Raw genomic sequence first — 26,670 nt, 5'->3', positions numbered from 1 at the left:
TAGAGCACTCAGGAGCACCTGCCCAGGGATGTACTACCCTCAGCGTTCTGGACCCTCCCCCACTGATCATTAAGAGAGTGCCTCACAGACTTGCTTATAGGCAATTTGATGGAGGTATTGAAGTTTCCTCAATTACGGTTTTCTCTTCCCAGTGGCTCTCTCACGCATCAAATTGACACAGCAGTGGCCAGCACAGTGTTGGTGTTCCTCATCTGCTTTCCTTGAGATAGTCTCGTCTTCACGGCACATGCCAGGCTGGGGCTCTCCTCTCCACCCTCATTTCCCCATAGGACTCAGGATTACAGACTCACATTCTGTGATGTCTGGCTCTCTGTAAGTTCTGGAGATCAGAACACAGGTCCTCATTCTTCCTGGAAGCACTGTACTCACGGAACCATCTCTGTAGCCTCAAAGAACTAATAAGGAGAAAGTCTGGATTCTGACTAAATAATTCCATAGGGAAATGGTTCAGATAGTGTGTTGGTTATGCAACCTAATAAAAGTACTTATGGTTTATAAGATGTTTTGATAAGTATATTCACTGCAGAACAATCAAATGTACTAGCATGTGCCTGAGTTACTTTTCTGTGTCTGTGTGTGCATGTAAAGGTGTTCCTCCTCAGGTCACATCTATCTCATGTCTGGAGACAGGGTTTCTCACTGGCCTGGAGGTTATCAAGTAGGTTAGGATGTTGGCTAGTATGGCCCAGAGCTATGCTGTCTCCACCCCCCCACCCCCTGCTAGGATTGCAACAAACATGGCGATGTGTACAGCCTTTTTATGTGAGTTCTGCTGGATCCAACTCATTCCTTGTCTTTGTACAGTAAGCACTTACCAACTCTCTAAACACTGTCTGTCTGTCTTGTCTGCCTGCCTGCCTGCCTTCCTGCCTGCCTGCCTGCCTTCCTTCCTTCCTTCCTTCCTTCCTTCCTTCCTTCCTTCCTTCCTTTCTTTCTTTCTTCTTTCTCCTCCTCTACCTCCTCTTGTTCTTCTCTTCAGCTACTTTTTCTTCTTTTTTCTGTGTTGAAAACATCTTAAAATCTACCATTTTATTGGGCCAGTGAGATCTCTCATTGGCTAAGGATGCTTGTTAACAAACTTAATGACCTGAGTTCAATACCTGAGACCCGTGTGCTTAGAAGGTGTCCATTGCTGTGATGAGACACTACGACCAAGGCAACTCTTATAAGGACAACATTTAATTGGGGCTGGCTCACAGGTTCTAAGGCTCAGTCCATTATCATCAAGGCAGGAAGCATGGCAGCATACAGGCAAGCATGGTGCTGAAGAAGAAGCTGAGAGTTCTCTCCCCATCTTGATCTGAAGGCACTCAGGAGGAGACTGGCTCTCACATGGTTAGGAGGAGGGTCTCATTGCCCACCCCCACAGTGACACACTTCCTCCAACAAGGCCACACCTCCTAATAGTGCCACTCCCTGGACCAAGCATATTCAAACCACTATAGGAGAGAGCTGACTGCCACAGATTTTCTCACCTCCCCCCAGAAATACACAATAAATAAGTAAATGTACTTACAATCTACTGTCTTAGTAATTGTCAAGTATAAAATATATTATTTTCCGTAGTTACCATGATCACAACAGGTCTCTTGAACTGATCTTCCTATCTGACTGAGATTTTGTTTCCTTCGACTAGCATCTTCTGAACCCTTATGCCTTTAACCTCTGGTACCTACCATTCTACTCTCTGGTTTTATGTATGTGTGTGTTTACATTTATTTCTTTTGAATTTTAGTTAGTATACAAACTATTATGTTTCATTCTGGTATTTTCAAACACAATTGGTTTTGATTAATCCTTCTCTCCCCTCTTCTACCACATTCCTTTCCCACCCCTTATCCCCTTTCACCCAATGGCATCTTAACTGCTGTCATGTCCTGTGTGCTCTGCAGCTCTCTCCTGTTCCTCAATCCCTGTTGTCCCCTCCTGCATTGCCCCACACCCACATATCTTCATAAGACACTTCAAGCTGGGTTCCACATGTGCGAGAAGGCAGACATTACTTGTCTGGGTCTGGATTATTTTGCTGTCTTAGTGTTACTATTGCTGTGATGAAACACCATGACCAAAATGCAAGTTGGGGAGGAAAGGGTTTATTCAGCTTACACTCCCACAGCACTGTTCATCATCAAAAGAAGTCAAGACAGGAAATCACACCTGGAGGCAGGACTGATATAGAGGCCATGGAGGAGTGCTGCTAACTAGTTTGCTCAACCTGCTTTCTTATAGAACCCAGGCCCACCAGCCCAAGGATGGCTCCGCCCACAGTGGGCTGGCTCCTTCCCATCAATCTTTAATTAAGAAAATGCTCTACAGGCTTGCCTACAGGCTGATCTAAAGACATTCTCAGACGACTGTAGCTCATGTGAGATTGACGTAAAACTCACTTAACATAATATTCTTACATCCATCCATTTTTCTGAGAATTATATTTTTTCTTTGTGCCTGAATAAAATTCCATGGAATCCACGTACATTTTCATAATCTATTCATAATGGTCAGCATCTAGGCTGGTTCTGTTTTCTTGCTATTGTGAATAGAGTAGCGATGAATAGGGCTGTTCAAGTGTCTCTGTGGTAGCTTTTTGATTTCTCATTAGTAATAGTCATATGTAGTTATTTCACCCTGATTTTGAAAACTATCCCATTAAAATAATACATTCTTTAACTTACAGCTTTTCAATTTGGACTGAATTAACTAACCCAATAGTAGATGGGATATTATTAAATAACTTAATTAAAATTAAGTAACTTAATTAAAAAACTTAACCCAGAGTAGAACATTCTGCAAGTCCCTGATTTTGGCTTCGCCTCTCGTTTTACTCATGTTGACTCTGAGCAATTGTGCTGTTTCTCTAGTATCCTTATGTTAAATAAGGACTATATGCGACTCTAGCTCTTGACATACTACTTGAGATTCATGAGAAAAATTAATTAGCCCAGTAAATCATATTACATTTGTTTTTATTGTCCACTGAGCATTATAAAAATTTTATATATAATTGCCAAGTCTCAGAATTTAATCTTGAGGCTTTGTTTTCCTATTTTATGAATTGTTAGAGATGTCACCTACAAAGCATGTCTGAGAAGTAACTGATGCCAGTAGCTTTAGCATTTATTCATGGGTCTGTGCAATGTTCCTACAAGAGTTAAAGTTCCTATACTTGATTATTCTTTTAAAATAGGGACTGTCTGAAAAGTATGCCGTTTTTGCAATTGCAAATATTCTATACTGACTGTAGCACTGCGTAAGTTTAATTTTATAGAATTGCTAGATTTTTTTTTTTTTTTTTTTTACTGTTAATCTATAGGCATACTTGGTGTAGGAGAAAGAGGGAAGTATGCCAACTTTCTTAGTCCCCAGTAGGTGGTATAACCATTGTTTTTATACTAAAGATCCACATATGCACCTAAGTGAGTTTAATAATGGGCCTTAGGAAGCTAGTCTGTAAGTCAAAGAATCTCTGTATTCTGTCAAAACTGGGAATGACACCTTGTTTTAATTGTTAGGAACAAATTTTTGACCTATTTGTGTGTGTGTGTGTGTGTGTGTGTGTGTGTGTGTGTGTGTGTGGCGCGCGCATGTTTGTGTAATTTGGTTAGCTTCCATTATGCTTAGGTGGCTGGCTTAATTACTAGACTCAGTTAATATTTTACACATTGTTTCCCTCCTGCAATGTCTCTTGATATTTAAATTTAAAATATCACTATGAGGGAATCTGTTTCAGCTTTAGTAAAGAACAAGATTGAAGACAGATTAGTCTAATGATCTATCTTATGGCCCTACTTCCTGAGAGAACTTTGTCATCTTAGAGACAGTATGATGAAGGGAATCAAGTAAACTTCGGGGAAATCTAGAAAATAATTCTTCTTCTTCTTCCTCCCCCTCCTCCTCCCTTTTTATTTTATTTTATTTTTTTATTTTTTTGAGACAGGGTTCTCTGTGTAACAGTTCTGGCTATTCTGGAACTCTATTTGTAGACTGTGGTGTCCTCTTACTCACAAAGTTATGCCTGCCCCAGCCTCCAGAGTGCTGGGATTAAGGGTGTGCACCACCACCATCTGACAAAGATTCTTAATAAGCACCTTATTATGGCCCAAAGGTGAGAAATTCTGGTTCTGTATAAGGAAGGCATTTTAGAGAGTTTGAGGAATGTGAAGGAATTTCTCCTTCTCTCCTTGACCGCAGTCTTTAGGACCTACTTCGTGTTTAAGCTCATAAAAGGATGGGACCCTACAAAGGTCATGCTCAGCTAGTTGACAAGATCTTTTTGGGAAACATTAGTCTCATTAATATTTTAAAAACCATTTACTGTCTGGCAGTGGCAGCGCATGCCTTCAGTCCTAGCATGGGAGGCAGAGGTGGTAGATCTCCGAGTTCGAGGCCAGCCTGGTCTATAAATCGACAGCTACACAGAGAAGCCCCGTCTCAGAAAACTAAACCAAACACAATACAACAAAACACTATCGCCACCACCACCACAACAATAATTTTATTGTTTCCCTGAGGCCAGTCCATGAGACTTTGAAGCATGTTCCTGGCTTTGGCGTATCTCCTTTGCACTAAGAGTTGCCTTTGTTGGGGTGGGAGGAATTGCTTAAGACAAATTTGGAATTCACATTTGAGAGTTTTCTGTTGACTGAAGTCCATGGCATGGACTTCCCATGACTCACTGCACTCCATTTAAACTGAGGTGCTGTGGTCCTGTGGAACTCAGTGATGTCCCCTGGGTCATAGGGTACTTACCATTGAACTCCAAGTTCTCAACCGTGGCTTATGAGAGGAAATCCTGTCTGTTTCATAATCTGCAATCTGGGATTTAAGTATTGTTTTCAGAACAGGACAGAAGGATGAGACCTAAGCCAGAGAAAGGAGCAGGCTTCTAGATTGTCTTTGCCACATGCTGCTTGAGGTTTGGAGCCTGTCAGATCAGAATTGGAATCTTGGTATTCTAACTGCCTTATTTTGTAAGGTACAGGAGTATCTCTGTCCTTTCTTATTTTTAGTATTTACTTTGGAAATGGATATTCATAGTTCCCACCCTGTTCAATAGCTATGAGATTGGAGACGTAGGCTATATTGTGTGGACATCCGCCATAGACTGAGCAGTAGTGGGCACTCAGTCTCTGCCGTGCTTCTGTCATGCCAATGGTCTCTACAGCTTCTCCTTTGGATTGTGTCGGCTCTTGCTCTAGCCTTGCTCTCAGTTGGCTGCTGGAGGCTGCACCGAGCTGGGTAAAATGTGCTGTCTGTGTGAAGGCCTGATCAGTAACATTAAGTAGCTTGTTGGGTTCCTGGTACTGCGTGCAGCCTTGAAGTGCCAGGGTTGACTTTTAAGGATCCTTGATATTTGGCACTTTGGACTTTGGCGTTCAGCCCCAACTGCTCGTCTGTTTCTTACGCAGGTGCAGGCCCTGTAGGTTTTGGACAGTACAGATTTAATCCACTGAGACCACAGTCGGGAATGCCTGCTTTGTGTGAAGAACAGTCTAGCGATAATCTCTTTCAGTTATGGAGTTAGTAACAGGAAGTCTGATAGCGCCTGGTCTTATGTGAGAACACGAAGGCGCCTCTGGTAGGAAAATGCTTGCCTTTGAGTTCTGTACTTGCTTCTCTGAGTGTTTTGTGTTATAAAATTTTAGTTTTATTAGTGTCACTTTAAAAATAAAGCTGACTCGGTATAGACAACTTTGGGCTTCACATCTGAGCACTTGGACTTTCCCTTTTCCTGAATGTGCTATTTTTAGTTGGTAACCCAGAATTTATGGCAATAAATAGAGTAAGGGATATACATGGAATTAATTTTTTTGTTTTGTTTTGTTTTCTAGAGAGGGTTTCTCTGTGTAGCCCTGTCTGTTCTGTAACTCCCTATGTGGACCCAGGCTGGCTTTGAATTCACAGAGATCCACCTGCCTCTGCCTCCTGAGAGCTGGGCCTAAAGGTGTGCACCCCCATTGCCTGGTGGAGATTTTCTTTATGTGCATCTTAACTGTCAAGACATACCTAAGCTAAAAGTTTCAGAAAAGCTCTATCTTAATCACATGTTTAATTTTAAAACTTTTCTGCTAAGCCGTGTACAGAGCTGTGCTATGCTCAGAGTCATCTTAGCGTTCTGAAGGCGGGGAAGCCGGCAGTCTGTAGAAGTGTTCAGGGCGTGCCTCTTTAACATTGTTTTAAAAATCATAAAGCAAAACCAGAGAACAGCTATGACTACTGAAAAGTCATTCTTGGAAAGAAATTGATACCTTGGCATCAGAGGCATTAATACAGCTTTCCACGTCCTTGGGGTCTGGAGTAACAAATAGAACTTTTTGCCTTAGAAATGGATGTGTGATAGTTTGTATGTATGTCCATGTGAGCAGGTATGTGGGTGCAAGCATGCGCATTCATACCTGGGTGTGCACTGAGTAGGGAAGGATATGAAAAGTGTAATATTTATTCACCAGTGATAGAAGTTAGAGGGTAACTCAGCCATCAGAGTATCAAAATATCCTTACCTAATTATTCATCTTTAACATGCTCCTCATGAATAATTGAGCACGTTTTTTTCTAGAATGGTGCTAGGTCTTTGCACAGCACAGTGTCAGGTGATAAAGGGTGATCTTATATGGTTTAGGCCCAGTGATGCTTTGAAAGAAGTCTTAATTTTTCCACTTTAGCTATGTAAAACTTGTAGTCTTATTTGATGTACTTACTCATATTGTCTGTCCTATAATAAACAATAAGCATGTTCTCATGCTTTAAAAAATAAAAATAAGAGGTTTTGTCACTCTTTGAAGTCTAAGTAAAAGACACTTGTTTTCATACGAAGTTCCAAAGAGGCAGCAGCTCTTCTTTCCTAGGGAAGTCTTGATAAGAACATTGGGAGTCGCATGCATGGTCTCTTCTGCAGTTCTATCAAATAATATATGGTCGACTTGGAACAAATTAAATAGCTATAGGTTGTCAGGATAAAACCTCGTTGGATGACCTCTTTGGTTGTTATGTTTCTGGGCTCATACTTTACGAATGGGCCCACTTGAATAACCAGTTGGTCCTGTCATTATCCTAGAAATACAAATAGAATTCTCTTGACCAGCAACATGGAAGTGAAAACCCTAGAAGAAAATGTTAATCCTATGACTCCTGGACTGCTGTAATTCAGTCAGCAGGCTGTTGATGAACAAGGGTCATGGCGGGAGTTAGAAAGGATATGAGGTGCACTGGGAATAAATCAGGCAAAAAATGTTACAGAAAGCATAATTTTTTGAAATTATTTTAACTATCTTGAATCTCTAAAAAGTATTAAAGTAGTGTCTTTGAATTTCTGAAAAAGTAGTATGTTTTTCTCTCTCTCTCTGTATGTGTGTGGGTGTGGGTGTGCATATGTGTGTGTACATGTTTGGTATGTGTGTGTGTGTTCTGTATGTTTTTGTCCATGCTAGTTACTGGTGTTAATATTGCAGTGAGCTCCTTCTTGAAAGGTAAACAAAGTTTTATTTTGAAGCATAGTTAGATAATATGGATCCTTAAATAATGTGAGAAATTGTCCATCGTATCAGTCTTCATTTGTAACACTGTAGGAAAATGAAAACTACTGTGTTTTCTCCTTTTAATAAGACATCCTTTACACAGTCAAAAAAAAAAAAAAAACAAAAAAAAAACCAAAACCACATTATAATTGGAGTTCCAAAATTATGATAGAAAAAGATTTCTAATGGAGAGAACTGATGTATATTTCACCTAGAATAAGGAAGACAATGTGTAGTAAGGGATTTTGTGGTTTTACAGCTCAGTGCATGTATTTGAAAGCTGCTCTCTCAGCAGCGTGGGTGGCAGGTTACGCTACCATATAATGTATTGTAGTTGGCTTTCCGCACTTGTCAGGGTTAGTGTTCAACCATTCGGAAAATTTCCCATTGTTCCAGCATGTGAACCAAGGCTAGTGCTGGACTCCCAATAACTTACGGAAGAAGTTTAATTAGAAAAGTTGGAAATTTCATTACTTTTGATTGTTTTGATACAGTAGTAGATGACATAATATTTTATCTATTATTACACATTTTAAGGCAAAAGGATAAAACAAAATACAAATTTCTATTTACTTTTTAATAGATTTTACAGAAATTTGTGTACAGAATTCTGCCCTTTTTTTTTTGTATTAGCACTCTATTTCCATCTTAAGAGTTTTGCTTTAGATGGACCATAGCTCTTGGCAGCTAGTGCATTTTTAACAAATAATACTGTTTCTAGTAAGAGTTGCAGAGGAAAAAAAAAACTTTGTGTGAGGTCCTTGTAAACTGAACCTTTGGAACATTGCTCTACCCCTCCCCCCAATGCTTCTTCCCTATTTGTGTAATGGTTATAAATTACATCGTTTGAAAAGAATTAAAACATTTTATATTGTTATTTTTGTGCTTAATTTTTGTCTTTACCTGTTATGTTAAAAGTACAGAGAGAAATAAGCAATTGTGGCATTGAACTTCCATTGGGCAGAGCCTCTACAGTGTAAGCCAACAAAACCTGAGAGCTGCCTGCTGTGGCATCTGCAGGATGCTTGTGCAGGCATCAGGGTCTGCCGCTCACACGCTTTTCTTCCCCTGGAAACGTCTCTTGGAGTAAAGACTTAGTGTTTTCTGGATGTAGCGAACACACTTGCTGGTCCTTGTATTTTCAGTTTGCGAGTGCTTCTGTTTATAGGTCAAGTTGTGTCACAAATGCATGTTATATTACTGTCACCAACACATTAAAGAGTGTAGATAAGGGGTATATGTATGTATATGTAGAGATATAGTAAAATAACGCAGTTTTAAATGACCTTCGAAAGGATTAGGGGTGAGAAATGATGAGCTCTTGTAGAAGATGCATGGAGAAAAGTGATTGAATGTTAACTTTCACCCTTTAAATATATCCACTATAAAGTGAAGTCTCTTTTGATTAGATACATATAATAATATCTTAAATATCCTATATTTTGCTTAAAATTCAGATTCTTAAATATTTTTATTTCTGGCAATATTTTTAGCTGACTCTAAACCAATTCTACGACCCTTTATTACAGTTCTTGTTATGGTGACCCCCAACCATGAGATGACTTTGTTATGACTTCCTAACGGTAATTTTGCTGTGGTTATGGATCATAAATATCTGATATACAGTATATCTGATTTGCAACCCCAAAGGGGTCAGGACCCACATATGGACCCAAAGAGTGATTTTTATACTAAGAGTAATTTTCATCTCTCAGCTTCTCCACTTCATCTGTTTGTAAACCTATGTTACTCTGAGAGTTGTGTCACATTCGGACAGCAGATTGGCCAGATCTAATCCCACGATGGACAGTCAGACCTGCTCGGACGCAGAGCAGTGTGAGGTGATAGGGAATTCAGTTTTGAGGTGCGGGAGTCGTAGTTGCTCATAAGGGGATCATTTGTTTTGTTTTAGAAACTTTCCACTGTAGACGTTAATAAAAGAGTAAACCTGAGTTAACATTTCACTCTCTTCTTATAAAGATCATTTTAGGCTCACTTGTCTTTGTTCCTTGATCAGTTAAAATGTACTTTTGCATTTCATGATAGCTGTGTGTACCTTTTAATTATTAATTCAGATTACCAGAACAAGATTACTATATTTCAAGGGCAGGCCGTTGCACTGTAGTTAGTAAGTCTGCTAGGCAATGATGCTCTTTAGTCTCCCATGTGTTACACTCAATCTATTACTTAGTAGTTGCCATCAGTTTTCTTTTATTCAGTCCGGAGGACGGAAGAGATCGCTATGTAAATAAAGCGTCTCCCACATAAGGCTTCTGGGAGAATAGACTACATCTTTAACAGGTAGTTTTCTAAGGGCCTCAGGGGTCTGAATTTCGTGACTGCCACGAAGCCTAATTGCTCACAGGGCATCCTGGCGCACTGCCATTTCCCCACTGCGCTTTGGTTGGTGCTGGTGAATAGAACAAAAATGCCCTTGCTTTTTCAGCATAGTTGGTAGTGGTTGCAGTTCTAGGAAACAAGTTAACATTTTCCTCCAAGTGATGGCAGTTCACAAGAGGAAATCAAATGATCTCTGAGATGTAGGTAGTAGCCTTAGTCCAGTGATTTCAGATGTATATAAAGCCGTTTGCTGTGTCTCACGTCAGTGTACTCTTTGATACTGTCACTTTATTCTTAACCAGATAACCTACATTGGTGCAGCCCTTGATAGCAGGCTCTCTTCTGGATGTTTTAAGCTTTCATAGCTTTATGAACATTGGTTATATGAATTATAGGGCCAGTTGAAATCAGAGATGTTATAAGCAGATTGTGCTGGCACAGAGGGGGTTGGGCTACTTAGGTAGTCACTGAGGCTACTCAGAGATGTTTAGGACTGTATAATTTGTTCTCACTGCCCTGACCTATCCGTGTGCACCTTGTGAAACTTACATGATCGAATTACCTCTTTCTCCCAGTCTCCTTAGTTCTGACTTTTTTATAGCCTGGGTAGGATTATGGGGTTTTTAAATTTTTGTTTCTTTAAGATTTATTTATTTTATGTGTAGGATTGCTCTGTTTTCATGCACAACGGAAGAGGAAATCAGATTCTATTACAGAGCTACCATGTAGGTGCTGGGATTTGAACTCAGGACTTCTAGAAGAGCAGCCAGTGCTCTTAACTGCTGAACCATCTCTCAGCCACAGATTATGGCCTTTGAGTTCATTTTTATTTATCTTCTGAATGTGTTGTCTTATTCTTATCTCAGAAAGACACAGTTGGATGTTATTTTCTTTCTCTTGTGATGTTCAAAAGTTTGGAGGTAAAAGTACTTTCAAGTCATGACTTTTGGGACAGGGAGATGACTCAGTAGATAAACTGTCTGTCTCAAAAGCATGAGGATCTAAGTTTAGATCCCCAGCATCCTGTAAAAGTCGGGTATTTTTGGAACCTTGATGCTGGGTGGCACGGGGAATTGGGGGGCATGGGGGGAATGGGGCTCACTGGCCAGCTAACGGGTCTGGCTTAGTTGGCATTACAGGAAGACACTGTCTCAAAAGTGAGGCAGGGCGGCAATGCAGAGGATCTGGTTTCAGGTCTCTGCACTCAGCTTACAACCATTTGCGACTCCAGTTCAGGAGACTCAGTGCTCTCTTCAGGCATCAGGGGCACCAGGCACCCATGTGGTACATATACATAAAGGAAAAACACGCATTCACACATATAATAATGAATTACAAAGAATATGTTGAGGGCAGTGGAGTGAGACACCTGACATCTCTCTGTCATCCACATGTGTACATATCCGCACACATGCATACAACACGTACACTCACACTCGAACACGCACAGGCGCACGCATGGAAAAATTTTATTTATTTATTTATTTTTGACTTTTTTTATTATTATTAACTTGAGTATTTCTTATATACATTTGAGTGTTATTCCCTTTCCGGTTTCGGGCAAACATCCCTTCCTCCCCCCTTCCTTATGGGGTGTTCCCCTCCCCATCCTCCCCCAATTGCCGCCCTCCCCCCAACAATCACGTTCACTGGGGGTTCAGTCTTAGCAGGACCAAGGGCTTCCCCTTCCACTGGTGATCTTACTAGGATATTCATTGCTATCTATAAGGTCAGAGTCCAGGGTCAGTCCATGTATAGTCTTTAGATAGTGGCTTAGTCCCTGGAAACTCTGGTTGGTTGGCATTGCTGTACATATGGGGTCTCGAGCTCCTTCAAGCTCTTCCAGTTCTTTCTCTGATTCCTTCAACGGGGGTCCTGTTCTCAGTTCAGTGGTTTGCTGCTGGCATACGCCTCTGTGTTTGCTGTATTCTGGCTGTGTCTCTCAGGAGCATCTGCATTCACATTTTGATCATCCGTCTTGAGTTTCATTTGTTCTAGGCATCTAGGGTAATTCAAGCATTTGGGCTAATAGCCACTTATCAATGAGTACATACCATGTATGTCTTTCTGTGATTGGGTTAGCTCACTCAGGATGATATTTTCCAGTTCAACCATTTGCCCTACTTAATTTCATAAAGTCATTGTTTTTGATAGCTGAGTAATATTCCATTGTGTAGATGTACCACATTTTCTGTATCCATTCCTCTGTTGAAGGGCATCTGGGTTCTTTCCAGCTTTTGGCTATTATAAATAAGGCTGCAATGAACATAGTGGAGCACGTGTCTTTTTTATATGTTGGGGCATCTTTTGGGTATATGCCCAGGAGAGGTATAGCTGGATCCTCAGGCAGTTCAATGTCCAATTTTCTGAGGAACCTCCAGACTGATTTCCAGAATGGTTGTACCAGTCTGCAATCCCAGAAAAATTTTATTTTTAATTAAAAAAGAAAAGTGGAGGTTGGGGATTTAGCTCAGTGGTGGAGCGCTTGCCTAGGAAGCGCAAGGCCCTGGATTCGGTCTCCAGCTCCAAAAAAAAAATTAAATAAATAAAAATAAAATAAAATAATAAATAAATATTGGGGGTTGGGGATTTAGTTCAGTAGTAGAGCGCTTGCCTAGCAAGCGCAAGGCCCAGGGTTCGGGTCCCAGCTCCGAAAAAAAAAACAAAAACAAAAATAAATAAATAAATAAAAACAAAAGCATCCTATAATAAGCTTTGTCATATAAGTTCATGAAACAAAGTATTTCAGCAACATGTAATTGTTGCATATAGATGTATTTCTTTGAGTTGATAAGGATCCAAGAGACCTGGCTTGGCATTGTCTGCTGGTGTTGAATTCCCGTTTACCCTAACACTGGAAATAGTATCTTGATGCCATGGACCTTTTGCAAATAAAGTGAAGATTAACATGTGTGAGATGGCTCAGTAATTAGGAGCACTGGCTGCTCTTCAGAGGACCTGAATTCGATTCCCAGCACCTACATCACAGTCTACAACCTTCTGTAACTCCACTTGCAGGGGATCTAACACCCTCTTCTGGCTTTTGTGGACACCAGGCATGCACGTGCTACACAGACATCCACTCAGACAAAATACCCATACATTTAAATAAAGTAAAATTAATTAAAATAAACACTACCTTGTGGAGTAGCTGCAAGGTTGAACTGTCAGTCCGCATATATTTTAAAGGAATACCTAGTAGAGTAAGAACCCCAGAGTAGAAAATCGTAAGTTGAGAAAACTTTAATGTGGTCAGCCTTGATTGATGGACATCTGTCTTACTCAGCCCCAGGTCATCCCCACTATCTTTTCCCTCAGTCTCTTTCAGATGTCCCCATGTCCATAATGTATGTTTGTATTGTAGTATTACATTGATAGTCCTCAATCAGAATTTAGCTCTGCATTGCAACTTTTTTTCTCATATAGATCTCTTCACTTTTCTGGCGTAGTTTTTTTTTTTTTTTTTTGTGATTTTAACTGAAGCTATGAACATTTCATTATTGTGGACACATATATGTTCAATGCTTAAATTTCATTTTGAGGCATTATCTTGTTTTCCTTGAAATTAATAGCAGTCTCCTTTTCCTGCCCTAACTTTCAAAATGTTACTTGTGAGTGCATCTGTAGCTTCTCTGACAACCCAATAAAGTGTCCCTTGAAGAATCCGTGCCTAGTGTCTTAATTTCCTGTCTTTTTCCTGTGTTCTTCCCCTCCTGAACCATCAGCTCAGCTGCTATTTCAGTGTCTGTGTAAGGGAGTAGCTAACAAGGGATCTATCACCAGGGCTTTGTGCCCCACTCACACGGAAGATGGGTCCCTGTAAGGTGTCTGTATGCAAAAGGTACCATGGAAGTGCACGTGGCAGTTTAAAAGGGAGGATTGGTCAGGGCACTAGAGAGCACGGAGTCTGCAATCTAGGAACATTAGCTAAACGCAGCTAGCTCTCATAGCCAGCCTTATGACTGAGTTAACTACAGAAGTAGCCAATGCCCTTCCTCTCAGATGTTATGAATTCAGATAGGCCCCTTGTCCAGGACTTGAAGGAGCTGCAGGAAAAAGGTGATTGATCGCAAGCTTGGGTGTTATCCAGGTGAAGCAGACGGCCAGGGCCTATGCAGATCTCCTGTGGACCCACTGGACTTTAGTATAAAAGGTAACTGCAGCCTCCCTTCTGCTCTCCTCTTTCCCTCAGTGGAGGTACTTGGGTGTCAGCAGAGGTCTCAGTGTGTTCCACCACCACACTGTACTCTTGATCACTTGGCAACAGTTACTTGTCTGCTTCTTGTATGAAACGAAATCCTCCTTTCGGCCCTGGCTGGTCTAGAACTCCTAAGCCTGTCTAGTAGTCATCACACCCAGCTTGCTTAGTAGATGGAAGCATGGGCATAGACCATTGAGCCTGACTTATTCCCTACTTTTCCCTTGGAAGTGTCTCTTGTATACCACTTAATGAAAAAGTGCGGAGAAGGAAATCCTGGAAACGAGCTGTGGATTGCCCTACGTTATCACGGTACAAGGCCATACAGGTGGCCATGGGAGCGTTTCTCTCAGATCTGACCACGGATCTGATTTGTGGCTGATGAGTACTGGCCCAGCACTGCTGTCTAGAATCAATTGCCGCGTTTCTTCTGAAGGTCCACCTCTCATGTATGGCTTCCTGCCAGAGACTGAGCACAGCGGGGTGCTAAAGGGGGCGTCTCTGGCCATTTACTGTAATCGCACTGTAGCTTACTACACATTCAGACGGCCTGACCAGCAGCCAGCCTGCTCTCGTCTGGGGTCAGGCCAACATCAGCCTCTGGCAGGTCTTTCTGCCTCCCCAGGCTCCTGCCTCAGTTTCTCATCGACCCTTCTCCATTGCTTTTCTTGAATTTAAATCCAGATTCTGTGTCAGCTTTTCAGATGTGCGTAGCTGTCTTACCTATTTTGCCTCCAGTGTCTTCTGAGGAATTTTTGTCACCTCTTCTTTCTGCAGATCCTTATTTCTGGATCCCAGGTCCTCATCTTCCTTGCTTTGCCTCCCTTTGGGTGGAATCCATCCTCCACATGGGAGGTAAATCACTGAGACCTTGCATGGCCGAAGACTTTATTTTAATCTCACCCTTGAGGGATGATTTGGCTGGGTATGGAATTCTAGTTTGGAAGTGATTTCCCCTCATTATTTTAAACACATTCTCCATCACCTCATAGTTTTTGGTGTAAACGCTGAGAAATACAATGCCACTTTTGATTTCTGACACTTTGTGTGTGACCTATTTTCTCTCTAGAAGCTTTTATAGTTTTGTAATCCTTGATGCTTTGAGCTCTCTTTGGTGCTTTGCCTTGTCATCGTGTTAGATCCCTGTCAATGTGGGACGTCTGTCCCGTAGTCCTATGACGTGCTCGTGGGCTTTGATAGTTTCCTGTTTTGTTTTCTCTCAAGGAATCAGGCTGATGTGCTTAACTGTGATGCTTTGTGCATTGGTCCCATTTTCTTATTTCCCTTTCTTTTCCAGGCAATTAATTTAACTTCTGTTTCTTAAAGAACTTTTAGTTTTCATGTGTGTGTTTTCAGTTTCGAAGGCTTCTTTCTGTTCTTTGATTTAAGAGAATAGCAGTCTTCTTGTTTCATGGATATGTTGTGTTACTAGAGACATTTCTTGTGTTCTCTTCAGTGCCTCTGATGGAAATTCTCCTTTTGTTGAAATTCTCAAGATGAACTGGATGCTACCCTCTTGGGTTTAGGTGTTGTTCCTTCTTGGAATCCATGTCTAAATAGACAGGTTTTAGGTGCCTCACCACCCAGTCCCCATAGTGTTTCGCCTCTTAGTCTTGGCACGCCAGTTATAGTTTGTCCTGCATGTGGCAGGGTAGCCACATCACTCAGGTTGTAGGTCTTAGAGCCACAGCGGCAGCACAACATGTGTGTCTTATTGCAACACTTTCTAAAGGATGACTTTCCTTTCGTCATCTTGCTTCTGCAAGGCCAAAGAGTGGGAATTCTCTCTTTGTTTTGCTTGTTTTCCTATTTCATTTTCTGTTTTATTTGTTCACATGCTGGGAGATCGCTGACTTTGCACTTAGGATAGAGGTTATCACTCAGTATTGACAGGCCTTTGCTCGTGCTCTCTTTATGAGATGTAGAATGCTCACCTTATTTAAACTGAATCTGCATGCCTCTCCGTGCTTCTGCTTTGCTTTTGTGTGTTCTCTTTTTCTCCTGTACTGCTTTTAGTATTTGATACACTTGAAAATCACATGTTCGGATTGTTTTATCTTCCCCAACTAGAGTACTAACTGTTTGCATTTGTTTTTATTTTTATTCAATATAGTTCAACCAATTAGAATAGCGCCCAGCATAAAGTGATCAGTCATTCAATAAGTATCTGTTAATTGAGGATATTAACCTGACGTTATCTGTAGGTCTTTCCTTATGGATTTCCCATTTTGCCCAAAAATTAATCTTTATCTGACCCGGGTACCTGGCAGGATCTGTAGGCAGATACTAGCTGAGCAAGACAAAAGAGCTGTGGGGCTTACCATTGGGTAATACGATGCTGCCATCTTCTCCTGTTTTGTTAACTCTAGAAGTCCACCTGTGTAAGTTGTCCAAAACAAAAACTTTATTTACTGCTCGGTAAGCGTAGGAAAGGAACCTGGTCAACAAGGAGCTGGGGAGAATCTAGGTCACTGTTCTCGTGTAGACTTCTGGCCAGCACTGTCTCCACTTCCAGTTTTAGAAACACTAAAGCTCGGCTACCTTGCTTCCTGTTGGTCTTAGTCCTCTTGCCTCTCATTCATCCCCATCTCTCTCCCTGTTGTGCAGTGAGCACAGTGCATGGGACTGAACTGGGAAGCAGTCGTCTGGCTGAGCACTCTGTTTTATCTGCTTGTTCATCCCTCACTTTTATGGATGTCTGTGTCTCCCCCGATGCCTCGGTTGCTGTCTTTTGACTCTGGGAACAAGAGGAAAGGGCGTATATTCTGAACTCTCTTTTTCAGAGGACTTGCAGGTCATAGTCAGTGCTGTTTGTATGAAGACTCGTGGTTACATGTATTTCCTGAGCAAAAGAGCACAAAGCACAAGAACTCAGCCATCGCTTTTTCTTTTTTCTTTTTTCTCTTTTCTTTTTTCTTTTTTCTTTTTCCAGAGCTGAGGACTAAACCCAGGCCTTGCACTTGCTAGGCAAGCGCTCGCTTTTTCTTAATACATTTTCAAGGGGTTGGGGATTTAGCTCAGTGGTAGAGCACTTGCTTAGCAAGCACAAGGTCCTGGGTTCGGTCCCCAGCTCCGAAAAATAGAAAAGAAAAAAAAAATACATTTTCAAATTGTTCCTCCTCCTGCATATAGTAAGCGTACAGTTGTTGACTGAGTGAATGGATTTTTCAAGTAGAGTGGATCCTTATGTTGCACACTGACTGCAAAGAGAGTAGAAGCACGTGGTTCTTGTTTGTTGTTTTGTTTGTTTATTTATTTATGTTTTCTAGTGACAGAGAGATTTACAGAAAGGCGTAGACCCAATAATAATAAAAAGCTTAGCATTTGTGGGCACTGGAAGGTATCTGTAAGGAACATAGTTACGATGACCTCAGAACTAGGTTTCTGAAGACACATTATCTCAGTATCCTGGTAGTTGCTCCCTGATAACCCTAAAAGGAAAATTAGTTTTAGGGGACAAAGGCTTTATGTGACAGATGAAAAAAATCCCTGGAGTCGTTTTTATTTTTCTACAAACATAAAAGGAAGTCCCAAAAGGTGTCTGACTCCTCCAACATGTTTTAACGTTTTATTTTAATTTTATTTAAGTGTATGGGGGTTTTGCCTATGTGTATGCCTGTGCACCACCAGAATGCAGTGCTTGTATAGGCAAGAAGATCCCCAAGAATTGGAGTTACAGATGTTTGTAAGCCTCCATGTGGGTGCTGGGAATTGAACCCCAATCTCCTGGAAGAGTAGCCAGTGCTGTTAACCACTGAACCGTCTTCTCAGCCCCAACCTTGACCCATTCTCAGTGATGTATAGTTAGTGCCTCTTCATCTTTGCAGGTTTCAGAATCTGCCCCTAGCTAGTGTAAAATTCTTTGGTCAGTGTTCTGGATGGCGTGGTTCAGTTACTGCAGCCAAACACTGCCAAGGTTTGTGTGAGAAGGTGTTATGGTGAGAAACTTAGGAAAGTGTTTTCAGATTGATACTTTTTCCAAGGGACTGGCTGCAAGCAGCACTTAGAAGGTCATTAGTGGCTGTATCGAGAGTAGGTGAGGAGTGGGCATGACTGCTTACCTGTAGCAGTTCTCCGTCTGTCTTCTTTCTGGTCAGTCTATCACGACATGGGTTAGTGTACACTGCCCTTTCATCAAAGGCCTGGGATACAGAAATGGCAGTGGGAAACTCAATAGTTTCTGGAAGCCTGTGGGACCTCACTGAGCATGTCTGTCACATGGTGATCAGGGGACATGATCATGCAGAAAGAAAAAGTCTGGGTCATTTTAAGATTAAAAGTTTTTCTTTTCTTGTTGTTTTTAATACTAATAAAAAATCTACATGCTGAAGTGGAAAGCTTACTGAATTTTCACAGAGAATGCTCATTATAACAATAACCAGTTAGAGAACATTCCTAAGAAATCCTTGACATGCTTTGCGAAGGCTGAAGCCTATAGTTCCTGCCTTCATTACAGATGCTTTTGTTTGCTTATAGAGAAAGAATGTTATGTATAGTCTTGTGCATAAGTTCTGCTTCATCATGTTCATGATCATCCTTGATATAGATGAGTATAGATTGTTCCTACTTGCTGCTGTATAATATTCTGTACTGTGAAAATACTACTGTTTGTTTATTTGACTATTAGTGTGTAGTCAAACAATTATATTGTGTTTCTGTGAGCATTTTACTATATTGAACTTAGCCTTGAAATTAGAGATCTGCCTGCTTCTGCCTCCCACGTTCTGGGATTAATAGTGTGTGCCACCATACTGAGCAAATATATAGCTGCTTATAGGAGTGTTATCTGTGTATTCTTTGGACAGATATATATCAGCTCAGCTTAAGGTTTACTTTTCTTCTTGTCAGTTTCATCCATGTATAGTGAATTTTAATTATTTTTATCTTTCATCATTGATCCCCCTTCCCTCCTGTTGAAAATTCTTCTCAACACATCCACGTTACTTTCATGTCTGCCTTGATTTTTTTTAAATAATTTGCCTCTTTCGTTAATTATGGTTGCTTTTATGAGCATGGATAAGAGGTTATTTATAGAGTAAGGATAATTCATTAGAGCTACACAACTAAGGAAAATCATACTCTACACTGCCAGCAGTTCTTCATGGAGGGTTGGGGTCTGATGGTTTCCTCTCCTGCTCATGGAATGTGTACAGCTTAGTCTTGTGTTGGTAGCCATAGCTGCCATGAGTTCATGAGTACATTAGCTGGGTCATGGCCATGGGACTGCATAGTACTCTCGCATACTCTCGATCTTTTAACATCCTTTCTGTATCTTTTCTGAGCTGTCCTTTGAACCTTGGAGGGATGAGGTAGACATCCCATTGATGGGTCAGCATATCGTTGTCACTTATTTGTGGCTTTTTGACCAGTTGTGAGTCTCTGAATTAGCTGCTGCCTATTGTAGTAAGAAACTTCTCTGACCAGGGCCTCTGAGCAGCCCCAGCCTATGCATGTGAACAACTGTTAGATAACAGCTGGATAGTGTTCCTTTAGCACAGCAACAGTCATAGGTTTAATATTAGGCCTGGGATCGTCCAAGTTTACACTGACAGCCACAAGTTCCCTCTTGTAGGCTGGGCCTTAAATCTAGTCACAAAGCAGTTGGTTATCCCTAGAGGTTTATTTCTTTTTTAAAGTTGTTGTTGGTTGGCATTGTGTACAGGTATAGTATGTGTGTGTATTCATGAGCACACATGCACCAGATGGCGATGTCAGATGTCTTCTCTGAGTCTGCTCTGCTCTTCTTCTTTTTTGAGACAGGGTTTTCCTGAACCTGAACCTGGAGTTTCTTGTTTTGACTTTGGCTTGCCAGGGAGCTCCATCTCAAGCCCTTAGCACTGGGTTGTAAGATGCCTGGCTGTTGTGGGTGTGGAGAATCTGGACTGTACTATGGGATTGGCGACAATCTATAGGGACAGAGCTATAGGGACTGTAACACTCCCAGGAGACACAGGCAAGTCCTGGAGAGAAAAGGGAGAGGGGAAAAGGTCCCTAAAAGAGGCCCCTTGGGAAAAGGAGCTGTTCCCTTTTCTCTTTTAGGTTACATCTGATATTTTGAAAGAAAAAGGACTCTGAGCCAGGGAAGAGCTCCTGAACTGGAAAGCACTGAGGACTGTAGTAACCTACAATGTAACCTAAATGTCTCACCCAGAAAGGGGGACAGCCACATAGGAATGGTATGGGGCTACAGAAGTGGCAGTTCTTTTAAAAGTTTTATTTGGAACAGGATAAAGACAGGACAGCAAATCGAACAATGGAGATAGTGGCTTGAATTTCAGTGACTTTTGGTTCAAGATTATGAATCTCCAGCAATCTGTAAAATGGCCTAAATATACTTCTATCATTTTGTACCATGTATTTATGCAAAGTGAAAGTTTCAGCATTCATGATTATAAAATCAAAATATCAATCAACTAAAAATATTGACAATGGTCTATATCTTATACTCTCAAATAACTCCATCTTTAATAAATTATAAAATTGTATGTATACCAAAGAATTATTTTAAAATCAGTTTTTTATCAGATTTAGTATTAATAAATGCCTTATATATCTATCTTATCTGTACGCTCAGGGTCATGTAAGGGTTCATAAGTTTAAGAGGCCATGGGTTAGGAGGTCAAGTAAGGTAGTTAGTATTGTTATTATCTCAGTGAGCAGAATTTTAGGTATAATTTTTGAATTCATTCATTATAAACTTATTCATAGAATGAAAACATAATTGAATTTCTTTTTTCTTGTCAGCAACTCGAATTGGTGGAGCCAAGTGGCTGGATTCACGTTCCCTTAACTGACAACCATAAGAAGCCAACGCGCACATTCATGATACAGATTGCTGTTCTGGCCAATCACCAGAACGGAAGGGATACCCACATGAGACAGATTAAAATATACACGCCAGTGGAAGAGAGCTCCATTGGGAAATTCCCTAGATGCACCACCATCGATTTCATGATGTATCGTTCAATACGGTGACTTCCAAATGGACAGAAGGGAACAGACATTTGGTTTATCCTATCATCACATAGTACATCAAGTATCTTTGGTGAAAAAGCATGTTACTTTGTAATTTTACATACATTTAAAAATAATTTAGATAAATAACTTTTAGGTCATGTCTTTTTTATATAATAAAGCTCATTTATTTTTTGTTGCTAAAAGTGAATTTGAAGCCAATTTTTACATTTTTCTTTATATTAAAAGAAAACTAATTAAACTGAAATTTTCAGGATGTATAAAGTATTTTTTTACCAGCATGGTAGTTATTTCACAGAATGGTTGTTGGACATTGGGAACAAAACTGTTTTCCTAGTGTCTGTGTAACTTTCAATGACAGTGATGACGTGGAAAGTTAAAGGTACTTTGGAAAATTAGCTGAATGGTGTTTTCTGGGGCAAACACGTGAAAGGAGTGTTTTCCTGAAGCAGACACAGGAGAAGACTAAGGCACATGTGAAGGAACATTTGACTGAAGTGGACACAGGTCTGTTCTGCTAAAGCAAGCCTGTGAAACGACATGTGATGAAGGTTTCTTCTTGGCTAACGACATGCATGGATTGGCCCACCTTACATTGGACAGTTGAGCTGCATTTGTTGGGACTCCATAGAGAGAAACGCACCAAAAAACTTGTGGTGGTGCTGCAGCTTCTTACGGCTTCCTGCTGCTTCTGCGGACCTGGCTGAGTGGCAGAGCGCTGTCGGCTGATACAGACTCACTCCTGCGCCGAGACAGACTGAACCTTGCTGCAGTAAGGCTCATGCTGAGGCAAAGACCCATGGAAGACCCGTGGTAGAGCCGAGAAGTTTTTCTACTGTTCTTGTCGTGCTGAGTCTGAGGCCTGACTGTCTCTGCCAGGTAGTGCCACGGCTGCTGACTCCTGTTTGCTGTCCCGACCCTAGCGAGCTGCCGCTGCTGACTGCTGTGAACTGAACTGCTGATTTCCTGACTGTGCAGATGGGAGGGGCCCCAAAGAACCATTTCTAAAGAACCATTTCTTAAACAGGTCCACTTTCCCGGATCCTTTCCTTTCCACCACGTCTGGCTAGAAGGAAGGTTACAGCATTTAAGAACCCTCATTTAAAAATGTTTGAAAAATATTAAAGTTAAACATTGATTAATTTTTTAGAGGAAATTAAAGTTTGTTTTTTATATCAAAATAAACTGGTACTAGAGTCTGTTATGATTCCATCTGTTTCTGTTTTCTGGCCTGTTTCCTGTGATCTATGGAGGCAGAGGCATGAGGATTTTGAGTTCTAGTCTAGCTTGGACTATACAGGAAGACCCTGTCTTAGAGAGACTGGGAGCTTTTTAGAAGGGGAGAAGCCAGTCTAATTTGGAGAATATAATTGTCTTACCTTTTCTCTTCCATGAAATATTTGTAACCCTAGGAATGTCTATATTTTGACAAAAATCATGTTAGAAATTGCCATTATAATTTGAAGTTTATCTCAGTCCATATAATACTTAGAAGAATTTCAATTTGTGTCTGACATTGTAACATCTTCCAAAGATAGTATTTCCTATGAGAATTTAAAAACAAGAAATAGCTTTTTTTTTCTGTAGAACTCAGCTTACCAATGAATGGTGACTAGTTCATTGTGCCCTGTGTTTGATGGAGTAGAGTCATTATTTCCAAGGCTCCCCACAAGACTCACTTTTGTCTTACAGTAGTTGTTCTTGCACTGTTGGTATCTTTAAGTCTAAAACAAGAAATGTCTACAGAATAACAATGCACTTGGCTTTATTCTATTCTGATAGCAAGTCCTTTTCGCTTGGTTACTTCTTCCTCAGACATTAAAAACTCTTTGATTCTTTGAGTTCTGAGAAGAGTTTTTTGTTTTATTCTCTTGGAAGTTAAAAAGCATGTTAGAGATCTAGTATACAGTCGGTAAAACTCTAGTCAAATGCAGTGGAGTAGAGATCTAGTATACAGTCGGTAAAACTCTAGTCAAATGCAGTGGTGTAGAGATCTAGTATACAGTCGGTAAAACTCTGGTCAAATGCAGTGGAGTAGAGATCTGGTATACAGTCGGTAAAACTCTAGTCAAATGCAGTGGAGTAGAGATCTAGTATACAGTCGGTAAAACTCTAGTCAAATGCAGTGGAGTAGAGATCTAGTATACAGTCGGTAAAACTCTAGTCAAATGCAGTGGAGTAGGGCAGCATGCTGGGACTGGGATAGCAGATGGAAGGAAGATACAGGGAGGACTGAAGCAGAGAAAAGAACCAAGGAGATGAGAGTGGAGGCAGGCGGCAGGCAAGGGTGCTAGCGGTCAGAGACAGCAGAGACTAACTCAAGGGCGAGCAAAGCACCTTTAAGAGGTACTAAAGACAGGGATAACGTCACTGCTTACTAATTGCTTTTTAAAAATCTTTTTAGAAGGACTAAGCCTGCACATTATCCCACTGTAGTTTGGTAAGACGTTTCTGAGTTGAGAGGAACTGAAGAATCAAGAAGATCTGGGATTATTTATAGAGCCCAGGTTGACCCCGGATTTGCCATGTGGGATGCCCTTGAACTGGTCCTTCTGCCCCTGTCTCCCAACTGCTGGGATCACAGACATGTGATACCTTGCCCCACTTTATGCGGTGCTGGGGATGGGAACCAGGGATTCATGCACGCCACACAAACATCCTGCCAATCAATCCCATTGACCGAGTTGTCATACGCTGTCAGGCTGATCACCTTGGATAGGTGAGGAGTATAGAAACAAAGGACTCCCGTAACATAATGATAGCTTTATATTGTATCGCTTAATTATTAAGGCAGTTTCCTGCCCTGCACTTTGTTCAGAGAAGCGTCTGTTTGCAATGCTCAGTGCAGGGACCCGTAACTGGTCACTCAGAACAAGTGACTGTTGACTGTGCTGCCCCAAATGGGATGTCTGTGCCACCACTCCAAGGTTTTAGGGCAGGGGAGGGGGACATTCACAGCAGCAGTGGCTACGTCCCCAAGACTGGGCGCACCAACATCCATCCTAAGGCCCTGTCCTTCCCAGAGGAGCTGTAGACCAAGGTTGCAAAGAACCATTCAAGACAGTACCCCTCGTAAGCTCAGGCAGCGATCCTAATTATGTGCATCGGGTCAGACGGACGCTGATCAAAGGGGCGACAGGTGGGGAGCAAAGGCAGAGAATAAAATTGCAAATGAATACATTGAAAACTCTTGCCCATTTTTGGAGTATGTGTGCAGGGCAGTGGACTGTGTCAGGAAACTTGGTAAGGTTGAGTGGGTTCAGAACAGAAACCTCATACCTAACGATGGTAGGTATTTTACCTACTTCTGACCAGAATCCTGGCCTGAAACACTTGACCACCACTCCCCACGTAAAAAAATGTGACCACAGAAGGCCCCTCCATGTCCCGGGTTGATCACTCACCCTCTGAGCTAAGCTGGAGTTCCCTATATCCTCGGTCCCCCAGCCTTCCTGACTGCATGTGGTTTCCAGCGGTGATTGGACACCAAGGAATGAGGGAACCCCAGCTTCAGCCTCAGCCTGTGTCCGTCCCCCACCCCCTGGACTGGGGTCCCCATCTTAGACTGTGTTCTCCCACCCCTGAGCAGTGTATCAGAGCTTCCCACAAGCCCAACACTGGTGACAGAGTAGGGTAAAATGCATCTAGCATTTCGCACTTCCTTTGCCCAGTGGAGTTACCACACCCCATCAGCGAGGTGGAATGCTGGGGTTAAACACAGATCTTGTGTATGGTACGTTCGCCCTCTACCTCCGAGTTACGGCGTCCCAGTCTATACTTTTTTTTTAAGTGCACGTTTATAATCCTATTGCTTGGGGGGCTGGGATGAGAATTACGAGCTTCAGGTCAGCTTGCTGTTAAAAAACCATAGCAAAAACTAAACATTTTCTGATCTGTCTGGAGATGTACCTCAGCGGTAGAATATTTGCCTACTAGCATGTACAGAGTTATAAGCATAAAGGTGTACATTATGTATTTAACAAAAAAATTTTAAGGATTTTATTTATATGAGTACACTGTCGCTGTCTTCAGGCACACCAGAAGAGGGCATCAGATCCCATTACAGATGGTTGTGAGGCACCATGTGGTTGCTGGGAATTGAACTCAGGACCTCTGGAAGAGCAGCCAGTGCTCTTAACCACTGAGTCATCTCTCTAGCCCTTAACAAAAATTTACATCTAGAATACATATTTTTTAAAAAATCCTTATAACTCGACAGAAAAACAAACAAACAAACAAACAAAAAACAAATGCGATTTAAAACAAGCAAAAGATTTCACCAAGTGAATCTGTGACCAGCCACTCTGTTCCCACGCACTGAGATTTTCCCAAGGGAAGAAAGTGTGTGTCTTGAGGATTCATGTGGGCATGCTCTTCGAAGCTTTGCTTCTTTTTTTAATATAGTCATTTTCATTTGTTACATGCACCTTGTACATTGAAATGTAAGATCCTGAATACAAACAGCTTGATTAGAATGTTTCTGTTACACGTTTCTTTTTTTTTTTCTTTTATTGGATATTTTTTTAAATTTAAATTTCAAATGTTATTCCCTTTCCTGGAGATAAGGCCCCTATCCCATCCCCCTCCCTTCTTCTATAAGGGTGTTCCCCTCCCCATTTGTCCCCATTCCAGCTACCCCTGCCCCGGACATTCCCCTACACTGGGGGGTTCTCCTTCCATTGATGTCCAACAAGGCCATCCTCTGCTACATATGCAGCTGGAACCATGAGTCAGTCCATATTTACTCTTTGGGTAGTGGTTTAGTCCCTGGGAGCTCTGGTTGTTTGGCATTGTTGTTCTTACGGGGTTGCAAGTCCCTTCAGCTTTCAATTCTTTCTCTTAATGCCTCCAGCAGAGATCCTGTTCTCAGTTCAATGGTTTGCTGCTAGCATCTGCCTCTGTGTTTGACATGCTCTGGTTGTGCCTCTCAGGAGAGATCTATATCCAGTTCCTCTCAGCATGCACTTCTTCACTTCATCCATCTTATCTAGTTTGGTGGCTGTATATGTATGGGCCACATGTGGGGCAGACTCTGAATGGGTGTTTCTTCAGTCTCTGCTCCAAACTTTGCCTCCAATCCCCTCCTATGGATATTTTTGTCCCCCCTTTTAAGAAGGAATGAAGCATCTGCACTTTGGTCATTTTTCTTCTTGAGCTTAATGGGGTCTGTGGATGGTATCTTGGGTAATTCGAGCTTTTGGGCTAATATCCACTTATCAGTGAGTGCATATCAAGTGTGTTTTTCTGTGCTTGGGTTACCTCACTCAGGATGATATTTTCTAGTTCAATTCATTTGCTGTGAATTTCATGAAGTCATTGTTTTTGATAGCTGAGTAATATTCCATTTTGTAGATGAACCACATTTTCTGTATCCATTCAACTGTTGAAGGGCATCTGGGTTCTTTCCAGCTTCTGGCTATTATAAATAAGGCTGCTATGAACATAGTGGATCAAGTGTCTTTGCTGTATGTTGGAGCATCTTTTCGATATATCCTAGGAGAGGTATAGCTGGCTGGGTTCTCAGGCAGTTCAATGTCCAATTTTCTGAGGAACCTCCAGACTGATTTCCAAAGTGGTTGTAACAATTTCAACCCCACCAACAATGGATGAGTGTTCCTCTTTCTC

At 41.4% G+C, this 26,670-nt stretch overlaps 1 protein-coding gene across 1 annotated transcript in view; it reads left to right on the top strand.

The window, feature by feature from the left end:
• Anapc10 (anaphase promoting complex subunit 10) overlaps positions 1-22,886 on the top strand; it is a 55,003-nt gene extending 32,117 nt beyond the window's left edge. The window contains exon 5 of the mRNA XM_032887352.1: positions 20,815-22,886. Within this exon, the coding sequence (XP_032743243.1) occupies positions 20,815-21,045 (231 nt within the window). The 3' untranslated portion in view covers positions 21,046-22,886. The remainder of the gene's footprint in view (positions 1-20,814) is intronic.
• The last annotated feature ends 3,784 nt before the right edge of the window (positions 22,887-26,670 follow it).

The sequence above is a fragment of the Rattus rattus genome, chromosome 17 (genome assembly GCF_011064425.1).
Source record: "Rattus rattus isolate New Zealand chromosome 17, Rrattus_CSIRO_v1, whole genome shotgun sequence".
NCBI lineage: Eukaryota > Metazoa > Chordata > Mammalia > Rodentia > Muridae > Rattus > Rattus rattus.
Note: the sequence above shows the minus strand (reverse complement) of the source record. Positions and strands in the feature narration are given on the sequence as shown.